Here is a 12,869-nt window from a genome sequence, read left to right on the forward strand (position 1 = left end):
CGTGGGCAGCCCGCGGCCGGCATCCCCCCCCCTTCGCGCCTCCCTGCCCAGCAGCGCCAGGCAGTGCCCGCCGAGGGCAGGGCGGGGCGCGGGCCCGGGGAGGGCGCGCTGGGGCCGGGCTGTGCGGCCACGGCTGACGCAGTGCAGGGCCGGCAGCCCTGAGCGCCCAGGCGGGCGTGGAGTGTTCGCCCCGCAGCCGGCAGGCCGCGTCCCCACCAGAGGGGGCAGGGCGCACTTACCGGCCGTCAGGAAGCCGCGGGCGGCCTGCTGGCTCCGCCGCCGCCGCGGTTGCCATTCAAGAGCGCCTCGTCCCCGCCCCAGATCCTGGGGGGTGAGCGGGGGAGAAGGGGCGGGCGTCCGCCTTTCGTGAATCACCTCCTCCTCCTCCTGCCTCAGCGCCGCCGCCACCTTTCCATTCAGTCGCCCAACATGGCTGGAGCGCGGCGGAGGTGAGCCGGCCGCCCCCTGCCGCTCCAGTCTGCTGAGCCCGAGCGCCGCACCGCCGGCGGTGCCTCAGCTCTGCGGTGCAGAGGCCCAGCGGCCCCGCTTGTCGCCAGCCGCCAGCATGTGGGGTGCCCCGGACGAGAGCTCGGTGCGGGTGGCTGTCAGGTGAGGACGGAGACGGCGGCGGTGGCGGCGGCGGGTGGACTGCGGGCTGGCGGCGGGCTTAGGGCGCGGGGAGGACGCGCTCCGGTCGCGAGCGGCGGCTGCTGTGGTGCGGAGATCTGAGGGGACCGTCGGGCGGGAGGCTGGCGGCTGGGTAAGCTGAGGCAGTGGCTCCGGGCCGGCCGGGTGCTGCCGGAGAGACCCTGCGGCCCGCCTCCGGGTGGCGTTTGCAGGTAGCGGGCGGCTGCGCGACGCCGGGTCCCTGGGGCGCCGGGACTCCTCGGGGTGCAAGCCATCGTCGCCCGCCCCCGCCCGGTCTCGCACCCAAGGAACAATCGCCTCAGGTAGGGCGGCCTTGGGCGATGGCCTGGCCGGCTTTGAGCGGAGGGGCTGTCTCCGTGCTGGGCTGTGGTGTTCTTTCGATTATTTAGAGAGTGTCTGTCCTATGTGTACATGGAACTCAGGCCTTCTGAGGCAGGAGACAAAGCATCAGACTGACAGCGCTTCCCAACGCAGGGTTCTAGATGCCCGTGCAAATGGAAGTCTCGTGAAGCATCACAGGGACGAACGTAGCACAAGCCTATGGGTTGTAGGAGACACATCTGGCCTCTTAGGCACTGGGATGGGAATTCTCCTTAAGAATTAGATTCCCTGGTGATAGGTCTGTAGAAGGAAGAAACTCTTCAGCAAGTGGTAGGGTTAAATGGGTGAATGAGTGAAACATCCTGAGGTTAGGCAGGGTGGATACAATATAAAATTATACATGCCTGGGTGTGAGTTTTGAAATACCGGATACATCAGAATTGTGTTTTGGTCAAAGCCAGGTACACGAGTGTTGAATGTAACTTCGACTGTTTTGATACGTATCAAGAAGCAGCGCTCTGACAGTTGCTTATGGAAAATTGCAACATCATCACTGAAATATTAATGAAGCGTTCATGGTAGAATAAGTGCGTTGCTTTCACAGCTCTCTGAGGGTCTACTATGAATCTGCTTCTCTTTATACTTTAAGGATTATGAAAATAGTGTCCTTGGAGAAATGTGAAATTAATGAAAAAAAATCCTTCACTCATGTAGCCTTTCTCGAAAGGTATTTTAACAATCTTGTTATGTCAGCATTTTTATTTTAGTGGCAAATCTTGATTAGGCATAGAAATGGCAATTTTATACACTTTGTATCTTTAATCAATTTTAAGAATAACGTGAATTTTATTTTATTTTTTTGAAAGTTTATTTATTTAAGTGATGCCTACACCCAACATTGGGCTCCAACTCATCCCCCCCCCCCCTTTAAGAGTCATGCTTTTCTGATTGAGCCAGCCAGGAGCCACAGAATAAGATGAATTTTAAAGATTTTTTTTTTTTTTAAACAGATCAGGAAATGATTACCCTTGGACGTGACAGTTTTATGACTGTTTAGAATCACCTGTTATAAAGCTTTTGAAGTTTTAATTTGGTTAAATTCTTTTTTGAGGGGGAGGCTACTTATCCAATTGTTGGATTAGTTTGTTTCTCCTAATTACTGCTACTACCTCTCTTTTGGCCTTCTAATACTCTTTAGTAATTGTACCATGGCAGAAACCCAGTAAGTGGTAGTTTTGTTAGTGGATCCAATCAAAGAAGGTGCAGAAGGAGCATAAAATAGTAATGAAAATTGAAAATTAGGCTGTGAGAGAAATAATTTTTAAAGATTTAAGATTTTTATCTGCGAATTCTCTAGAATATCAGTTTATATCAGAATAACAGTTTATTTGCTGTGCTATTAAATCTGATAATGCTTACACTGAAGGTGAGCAGAGTCTTGGATGACCCTAAAGTATTGTTGGCATATAAATAATTTCTATTTGATTCATGAATAAAATATATTTATAAATGATTTATATTTGATTATGCTTATACTTTTTAAGTCATAAGTGTGGGTCTGTTTGGGAAAGGTTTATAAAAATATTAACAGAACTTGGTAAGCTGCACTGTAAAGGTCCTTTTTTCTTTTTTCATTAAATACACTGAGTAGATCCACTCTCTAAACTTATTATACATAGGGTAATAATAGCTTATGTTTTTATAGCACTTTGGTATTTAGAAAGTGCTTGGAGACATATATTTTCATTTACAACAAATATTTGTTGAAAGTATATCCTCATCTCTGATTATTCTGATTCTGAGCAGTCATTGTTAGATACATGTCATGTGCTAAGAGTCAGTGCTGTTAATATGTTTTATATCATGGAAAATCTCATTTATTCCCCATAACAATCTTTGATTTAGGTTCTGTTATTATGACCATTTTACAGTTGAGACACTGAAATATTAAGTGACCTGCTTAAAGTTAAACTAGTAGCTAGTGATGGAACCAGTGTTCCAACCCAGACAAATTCTTAACCATTAAACCTGCATAGGTGAAAGGCAAGAACATACTTCACAAAACTTTATTTAGCTTAAAGTCAATTGCCTTTTCCTGGTTCTATACTAGTTCAGTTACAAATGAGTGACTTTGATAATTTATGTATACTTTGATATTGCTAGAAAAGATAAAACTCAGGAAGAGAGGATCTGAACTTATTAAAATTATTTCCTCAGATTCTCTTTAATCTTTACAGTGTTCTCCAATTTGACCCTAGTTTGTGACAGGCTTCAGCAGCAGGATAAGTAAATCAACACATTGAAACAAATCAACAGAAGCATTTGATCTGCTTTCCTCTTCACTGAATAATGTAATAACAGGTATAGGGGATTGACTCCACTGCAAAATGCAGAAAGTGTCCCAAAGGTTCTTGTGTTTTGTTAGATGCAGAGTGTTAAGGCTGATGACTCTATTTTAAGATTTCTCAAAATAAGTGCATGGGTCATCTACAACTTTGGGGAATAGAAGTTCAAAAGAAAGTTTCTTATTTAGGGAGAATATTTTTTATTCAATTTCTGAAAATGCCTTTTGGCAGGGTATATTTTAGGTATTTTGCAGGGTATCTTTCATTGGGTTGGATATGGATTCAGATAATAACCCTACTATTCAACCCATGTGGCTTTGGAGCATTTGACTTTGATTAATGCCACTGAGGAACTAAATTTATCATTTTATTTAATTTTAATCAATTTAATTTTAAACTTAAAAACTGGTCCTTGATTTAGTTTTAGGATAACTTTTTTTTTTTAAGATTTATTCATTTATTAGAGAGAGAGAGAGAGAGAGGTGGGGAGGCTGTGGGAGAGGAAGAGCAAGAATATCTAATAGACTTCCTGCTGAGCAAGGAGCCTGATGAGGGGCTCTATCCCACAACCATAAGATCATGACCCTAGCCAAAATCAACAATCTGATGCCTAACTGACTGAGCCATCCAGGCACCTCGTTTTTGGATAACTTTTGAATGTTCTTTTTTTTTTTTAATTTTTAAAAATTTTTAAAAAAAGATTTTATTTATTTGACTGAGAGAGAGATCACAAGTAGGCAGGGAGGAAGGCAGAGAGAGAGAGGGGGAAGCAGTCTTCCCACTGAGCAGAGAGCCTGATGTGGGGCTCGATCCCAGGACCCTAAGATCATGACCTGAACTGAAGGCAGAGGTTTATCCCACTGAGCCACTCAGGCGCCCCATATTTGAATATTCTTGAAACAAGTTGGTTATATGGATCTACTTTTTCAGCTGTATAGTTTATATAACCTAGATACTGATAGAGTATTTCTGATAAAAGTTTAGCGTCATACTTGACATATATAAGTGTAATATATACATTGAATTTCAAAGATTAAGAAAAATGAATGCAAATATATCGATAATCTTTGTATTGATTGTACATTAAAGTGATATTTTGGTACATTGAATTAAATAAAATATTATTAAAATTAATTTCACTTATTTTCCTTTTTAAAAATGTGGCTACTAAAAAATTTAGAGTCAAATATAATATTGCTCACATTGTTTCTATTGGTTAGTACTGATCTATATTTTAAATATAGAATAAAACTATGCTATTTATCAGCAGGATAAGTCAATACATAGAAACAAATCATAGCCACCCCATCATAGATGAGCCACACCTTTAGATCAAGAAAATGCCAAAATACTAGGTGTCTTTTTTTAGAGTGGTCACACACACACATACACACACACACACACACACACACACACTAAAAGCAACATCCCCTCCCTTCCCCCCAGGATATATAGGTTTAGAAAGATAGTGATTATGGCCTCAATATGGTAGCTGAATTCTTAGAAAATGTGGTAAGTTAAATGGATGGCTTAGATAGATGTCATCAACAAAAATGAATGATGAAGTATAGTATATTTTCTGTTCTTAATATATAGGTAGGGCGCCTGGGTGGCTCAGGGGGTTAAGCCTCTGCCTTCGGCTCAGGTCATGATCCCAGAGTCCTGGGATCGAGTCCTGCATTGGGCTCTCTGCTTGGCGGGGAGCCTGCTTCCTCCTCTCTCTCTCTCTCTCTCTCTGCCTACTTGTGATCTCTCTCTCTGTCAAATAAATAAATAAAATCTTAAAAAAATATATATATAGGTATACTGAATTGAACTGTTCAATTAACTCAAAACAATAAGATCAATTAAACATTTGAATTCTAATTTAAGACATTAAGAGGTGATGTGCTTTTTTGCTTTCCAGTCCATGAATGCTGACTTAGCAAATTTGAAATTTTTTCCTTTTTAAAAAATTTATTTATTATTTATTTTTAGAATATTTTATTTGTTTGAGAGAGAGAGAACAAGCTGAGGAGAGGGGCAAAGGGAAAGGGAGAAGCAGACTCCCTGTGTATCAGGGAGTCTAACATGAGGCTTGATCCTGGCACCTTGGGATTATGACTTGGGCCAAAAGCAGATGCTTAACTGACTGAGCCACCCAGGCACCCCCCAAATTTTTCCCTTTCAAGAACTTTAGCTTGCAGAATATGTCAAGAGCTGGACAAAAATGGAGATACAGAGAGGACCATTGTGTTTTTGTGTCATTGTCTATGTGGTTGTGAGCTAAAATGTCTTTGCTTGACTTTGTCAGAGAACTGTACATATCCTTGACAATCAGTTTGGATTAGTGTGTAAGGTAGTCTGGGTTTCAGTTTGCTGTGTTTTTACCTTACTAAAGCAATTTTAAATAGTGGCATTGCTCAGTAGGCTTATGACTGGTTGGACAGTCAAAAGGTCAGTTTTAGGTCTGTCACTGGCACTGATTTCCATGGTGACCTTTCTGGACATTTCTTTTTCCTCATGCTGATGTGGCAGTGTGAAGGTATTACAAGTTGTAAGAACTTTGCATATCCAGTCTATTAAATATGTGATTTTGTTGTTAGTGAAACTATTGGCTTTATATCGACAGGAAGGAAGTTTTTAACATTTCAAGCTTGACTTTCCCAACAATCTATTTACTTTGGGTACTCTTGTTACTGAACAGGAAACATTTCATCTTTTGTGGTTGCTTTTTCCCACTGGTTATAAGACACATGTACAATGTCTTATTTAACCTACATTAAAACCCTGTGAGGTAGGCTGGCCAGTTTTCTTATTCCTATTTTACAGATGAAAAAATGAGTCATAAAGGCACAAGGTGACCTGTTCAAGGTTTCTTAGCTACTAATTACCAGCCCTGGAACTCAAACTCAGGCTTATCTTACCTATTTCTGTGTATTTTGTTTTTGTTCTTTGTTCATTTAATTCATTAATTGAGGTGTAGTTGACATATAACATGTTAACTTCAGGTGTGCAACACAATGATTTGAAATTTGTATACATTGCAAAATGATCAGCAACCTTAGTCTAGTTAACATTTCTTATTTCTGTTCTTAAACATATTTCCAAATGTTTTCAAAAACATTTTATTTATTAATTTCATGTAATAAGGATCTTTCAGGCTGAAATGGTTATATACATGTGATTTGAATTATTTGAAAGAATTTAATGTTTAGAAAATACAGAAGTAGGGGCACCTGGGTGGCTCAGTGGGTTAAGCCACTGCCTTCGGCTCAGGTCATGATCTCAGAGTCCTGGTATCGAGCCCCGTATCAGGCTCTCTGCTCAGCAGGGAGCCTGCTTCCCCCTCTCTCCCTGCCTGCCTCCCTTTCTACTACTTGTGATCTCTGTCTGTCAAATAAATAAATAAAATCTTAAAAAAAAAAAAAAGAAAATACAGAAGTAGGTAAGTGAGGCTTTTAGAGATATTTATTTTATTGAAATAGATGGTTTCCTGGTGTTTGGTCATTTGTTTATTCCTTTTTTCATGCAACAAATATCTATTAAGTGTCTACTATGTGCTGGACACTTTTTTCTTAAAGATTTTATTTATTTTCTTATTTATTAAAGATGTTATTTATTTGAGAAAGAGAGATGAACACGCAAGAGGGGGGAGGGGCAGAAGAAGTGGGAGACAGAGAAGCAGGCTCCCAGCTGAGCGTGGAGCTTGACGTGGGGCTCTATCCCAGGACCCTGAGATCATACCAACTGAGCCACAGCAGCACCCCTTAAAGATTTTATTTTTAAGTGATCTGTACACCCAAAGTGGGCCTTGAGCTTACAATCCTAAGGGAGATTGAGTCACATGCTCTACAGACTGAGCCAGCCAAGGACCCCATGCTGGACACTTGTCTACTGCTGAGGATATATACCACGTATGACATACATGGTCCCTGCTTTTACATCCCTAGCAGATGAGACTCTCTAAATGAACAAAATATGTTAGAACTAACACAAAATGTAATCAATGGCGTGAACTAGAAATGGAAGATAATTGTTTCTAGTTTTTATTTATCCTTTATTAATTAATTAATTTATTTTAAAAATATTTTACTTATTTATTTGACAGATAGAGATCACAAGTAGGCAGAGAGGCAGGCAGAGAGAGAGAGAGGAGGAAGCAGGCTCCCTGCCAAGCAGAGAGCCCAATGCGCGGCTCGATCCCAGGACTCTGGGATCATGACCCGAGCTGAAGGCAGAGGCTTTAACCCACTAAGCCACTCAGGCGCCCCTTCTTCTTTATTTATTAAAAAAAAAAAAAAAAAAAAAAAAATTATTTATTTATTTGACAGAGAGAGATCACAAGTAGGTAGAGAGGCAGGCAGAGAGAGAGGAAGGGAAGCAAAGCAGGCTCCCTGCTGAGCAGAGAGCCAGATTCGGGACTCGATCCCGGGACCCCGGGATCATGACCTGAGCTGAAGGCAGCGGCTTAACCCACTGAGCCACCCAGGCGCCTCTTCTTTATTTTTTTAATAGCAGTTTTTAGTTACTATGATTCATTAAGAAGAGTGATTTAAAAAATGAAAAGTGTGCCCTGACTCTAAAGTATTTCAAATAAAAAGTGAACTTCAAAGCTTATGCATTGGGGAATATTATTTATATCATGTCCTACTTGATAAAATATACATGTCCCACTTTTATGTCTTTGTAGTTGGAATAGGAAGTAAGGGAAATGAAAGAAGAGCTAGTACATGATGTTAGTTGAAAGTCAATTAAATTATTTTATTTACAAAATATGAGTTGATATGTTTTCCTCAGCTATGGTTTATTGAATTTATGAAGTGTGATAGACCTGTTTGTTGTTTGGAACTCTATGAAAGTTCAAGTTTCATGTCTAATTATCACTATCCTTTGAGCTCTTACCATCTTACCTGCTAATTGGTTAATATTTTGATGCATAATTATGGGGTAGAGTGATGCACTAGAAATTCCAGTTTTGTGGAGCCATGAAAGCAGAAATTATCTTGGCAGTTAATACCATAATCTGCCCAATCTTCCAGTTCTCTCAATTTATCTTCAAAGACATGAATTTGGAATATGCATTATTATGGATGTTTTCCCCCAAGATATGTTACAACCCATTTGTGTGACTCTGACTTAAAAATGGTTGTTTTCTGCTAATGTTAGATATAACCTTCATCTCAGCTTCAGATTAGGAAGGAAAACAGGAATGAAAATGGATGCCAGATAATAAAAAGTATTTGTGTACAGTGTATCATTAGAATAATTTTATCCAAAATGAAACAAATTTGTTTGTTATTTTCAATGCTTCTCTCTGGAAGGCGGATTTGTGAATTCTGTCTTTCAGCTTGGTTTCCCAGTGGATTAACTATTTAATCTTCTCAGAGTGTTAAAATAGTTTTCCTGTGGCTCAGGCTTTATTTGAAGCAAATGACAGCCAAGCAAAGGGACAATTTTCATGACACCCTACAATTATTATGAGATCTTTCTGAATTTCAGTTTAAGAATTATATATGAGGTTCCTTTGTCCTTTGTTTTTAGAAATTATCAGACATTTATATATTAAAGATGATTTTTAGTACCTCTGTAATTATTGAAAAAAATAGATTTTAAAATGGAAAGGACTTGGAGGGACTAGCTGGTTAAGGCTCCTTCTTTGTGACAGTTTAGACAATAGGTCTCAGAGAAGTTGAGGAAATTGCTTGAGGTCTCACAGCTAACAGCTCAAGTTTCGTGTTGATTAGTATTGTGGATTTTCTAGGTCTTCATGTTTTTCTGGCAGACGTCCTAGAAATAGAATAAATTTACATTTTATTTATTTATTTATTTATTTATTTATTTTTATTTGACAGAGAGTGACACAGGGAGAGAAGGATCACAAGCATGGGTAGCGGGAGAGGGAGAAGCAGCCAATGTGGGGGTTGATCCCAGGATGCTGGGATCATGACCTGAGCAGGCAGACTCCTAACTGAGCCATCCAGATCCCCTAAATTTACACTTTAAAAACTATAGTTTTAATCCCTTAAGTACTCCTTATAAAAGTTAACTTGACATTTAGATGAGTTTCCTCACTCTTAAGTGCCCATTATTTTTGCTTTTTTTTTTTTTTTTTAAGATTTTATTTATTTATTTGGCAGACAGAGATCACAAGTAGACGGAGAGGCAGGCAGAGAGAGAGAGAGAGGAGGAAGCAGGCTCCCTGCTAAGCAGAGAGCCCAATGCGGGGCTCGATCCCAGGATCCTGGGATCATGACCTGAACTGAAGGCAGAGGCTTTAACCCACTGAGCCACCCAAGCGCCCCCATTATTTTTGCTTTATGATGGCCCCAATCTTGGAACCAGGACAGTGATTCTAAAAAGGACCTCTCAGAGACACAGAGTGAAGGACCCCTGGAACAGAAATACAGGTCTATATTTTGGAGTTCATGGTATATTTAAATGTGAAGAAATGCCAGAACTGGGTGATAAAAATAATATGGACTGCTTTCAACATTCACAGGTAGCACAGTAATGCTTTAATGACAACCACTTAAGTATCATGTGTGTATAGTCTAATTTGGAAATAATGTTCAACATGGAGATGGGAGCATTTTGTGAATGCTAGGCATATAGCCTTTTCCCCCATCCTTTCCCTTTGTTCTTAAAACTTTTTTTTTTCTTTTTACTCCAACATACTTAAAGATTATAGCACATTCCAGTAATAATGGCAGGCTTGCTATGAGCAAGATGGCTGAAGTGGGGGGTAGGGTAGAGGTAGGGTGGAGTCATGTGGGGTGAGATATATATTGAGACCTGGAATTGGTGATAGAAGTAGAAATCTGAGTGGTTTTAAAAAGACCTTCTTTTAGGTAATACTTCACGTGATAGGTGATTCTTTTTCTTTTTTCTTTTTTCTTTTTTTTTTTTTTTTTTGATTCTTAAGCTTTTAAATAATATCTTAGTCCTTCCCCTCCTTATTTTAGAAGGAGATAAAGAATACAACACATTTTGACCATAATTGAGGCCTGTCATCCAACAAAAGTCCTAAATCTCAACTCTACATGAAGCCTTTCTAAACTATTCCCATGCACAGAAATTTCTGCCGTTTGGGGCCATAGATCTTCCTTATATGAATCTTCTCTCTCTCCTGCTAAACTTGCAATGAGAGAGATGTATACAGTGTGATTTTTCACTGTTCAGCTTGAAATGTTCCCCAAACTCAGAGAATATTTAATGCTTTTTTAAAGAAGGTGTTTGGGGTGCCTGGGTGGCCTAGTCAGTTAAGCATCTGATTCTTGGTTTGGTTCTCCGGTCATGATTTCAGGGTTGGCGCTGAGTGCAGAGTCTGCTTGAGATTCTTCTCCACGCCCCCCCTTCTACCTCCTTTGCAGGTGCACACACACACTCTCTCTCAAATAATAAATAATATCTTTAAAATAGTTAAAGAAGGTGCTAACATATTGATAGCATTATTATACAAGAACATTTGAAGGACATTGTGGTTTTGATATTGAAACAAGCAGGTATCTACCTGTCTAGATTGGAGTGATGGTCTTTCAGGATTTAACCCCATGGTGAGTCTACTTGGGTGACTGTTCACCCCATCAGCATCTTCAGTAAGAGCAAGGAAATAAGAAAATTTTTCAGACTTGGTTGTGTCCCATCATGAGCCCAAGCAGGGGCTAAATCAAGGACGGCACTATGGATCTCTTAAGAGTGTAGTAAAATATTAGTTTTTGAAATTGGATTTGACATTATTCACAACTTTGGGGAGCTGTGTCTGTCACTTAGGCATGATGAGTTTGTAGTTCTCTGAATATGATGAAGGACGTATTTTTTTCAGAGTATATACCCATATTCTTTGACATAGTTACGTAGTCATTTTGGAGTTGTTCTAAATGAGAGCCTTTTTCTTTTCTTTTCTTTCCTTTTCTTCCTTCCTTCCTTCCTTCCTTCCTTCCTTTCTTTCTTTCTCTCTTTCTTTTTTTCTTTCTAGATTTTATTTATTTGAAAGAGAGAGAGAGACAGAGAGACTGAGCAGGACAGACGGAGAGGGACAAGCAGACTCCTGGCAGAGCAGGGAGCCTGATGTGTAGCTCCATTCCAGTATCCAGGGATCATGACCTGAGCTGAAGGCAGATGCTTAACTGCCTGAACCACCTAGGCACCCTGAGAGAGACTTTTTCCATCAGCAAGCAAGAACATGAAACTTTGGAGAGGTCAAGCTATAGTTAATTATTATGATGTGGTATATTGATCACATGGGATAATGAGACATAGGCCATCTCTACCCTCATTTGTATTCTTTCTAATCTTACTAATTTTTTAGATAAAAATTAATTCATTATATAAATATAAATATCCACTGTGTACTGGAATCACATAACTTGGAGGCAATGTGATATAATAGAATGAATATGAGATGGTTAGAAAATTGTTTTATTTTGGATTCTTTTTTTTTTTAAATTTTATTTTTTATAAACATATAATATATTTTTGATTCTTAACCACTGATAAACTTGGCTTTCAGTAAGTAGTTATCTACTTACCTCGGTGGACTTGTAAAAGGATCAAAAGAGCCAGCCACATGAAAGCATTTGGAAAATGGTTTTTACACAACACATACAATATTATTATTAGACATGGGTTTGATATAACCAACAATGAACCTGTTGGTTATATTTCAAATGCTAGCGATTGGATTAGTCATTCTCTAATGTGTGATCTGTAACTTGAGTTAGTAAAGTGCTTTATAGGTGTTTGTGTCTGCTCTCTTGCTTTTTGAGTGTGTCTATTACTTGCACTGCTATGAATGATAGAAAATGTATATAAACACTTCTAAAAACCTTACCTTACCTACCTTCATGTTTTTATTTTGTTTTCAAAATGTTCCTTTCATACCATTCTGCTCTAACTTAATAAATTCCTTCTTTTATAGTTTACTAAAATTCACCAGTTTAGCTTTTTCCTTTCTCTTCCCATACAGACTTCTAGTTGGTATGGTTTTTAGTATTTTGTAAAGTTACTATCATATACTTTGTGAGATTAACAATAGTATTGAGTTATATTTTCTACTAGTTGTTTAACCTAATATAAGAGGATGGTGACTAAATTGATTAATAAAAATGTGAATACTTGAATTGGCTTGCACTAGGGTTTTGAAAATGTTTTTAATGCTTTCCTTGCTTCCTTTTGTCGGTCTTGGCAACAACACACTAAACCAGGGTATGGATTAAAGAGTGTTACAAGGAGAAAACGGGAAAAAACTGGAAGTACTAAAAACACAGAATTTTTAAAGTTTACTTTTTCTATAGAATTTTTTCTAGTACCTAGAGCTGATGGGGCAATGTGCTTGCAGTATTCATTGACAGAGCTATGTCAAGATTTAGCTGAAAGCATTTTAAAGAAGACTGATAATTAGAAGCAGGAAATAGATCTTGCAGGTCTAGTCTAAGAACCTTCAAATCAGCTTTTCATTTCATAAGTCACTTCTATTTGACTTATTATTACTTTCTTCTTTATTTTTAAAGTTTATTTATTTATTTTGGTAACCTCTACATGCCACGTGGGGCTCAAACTCACAAATAAGAGATC

At 39.2% G+C, this 12,869-nt stretch overlaps 1 protein-coding gene across 15 annotated transcripts in view; it reads left to right on the forward strand.

The window, feature by feature from the left end:
• Positions 1-288: 288 nt before the first annotated feature.
• The window catches only part of KIF21A (kinesin family member 21A), a 151,459-nt gene continuing 138,878 nt past the window's right edge, over positions 289-12,869 (forward strand). For 10 of the 15 annotated variants that reach the window (XM_047740896.1, XM_047740897.1, XM_047740903.1 and 7 more), the window contains exon 1: positions 289-609. In XM_047740896.1, coding sequence (XP_047596852.1) covers positions 566-609 — 44 coding nt within the window. In that variant the 5' untranslated portion in view covers positions 289-565. The remainder of the gene's footprint in view (positions 610-12,869) is intronic. The other 5 variants (XM_047740907.1, XM_047740904.1, XM_047740901.1 and 2 more) reach the window with 5 other exon arrangements.

This window comes from Lutra lutra, chromosome 8 (genome assembly GCF_902655055.1).
Source record: "Lutra lutra chromosome 8, mLutLut1.2, whole genome shotgun sequence".
Lineage (NCBI taxonomy): Eukaryota > Metazoa > Chordata > Mammalia > Carnivora > Mustelidae > Lutra > Lutra lutra.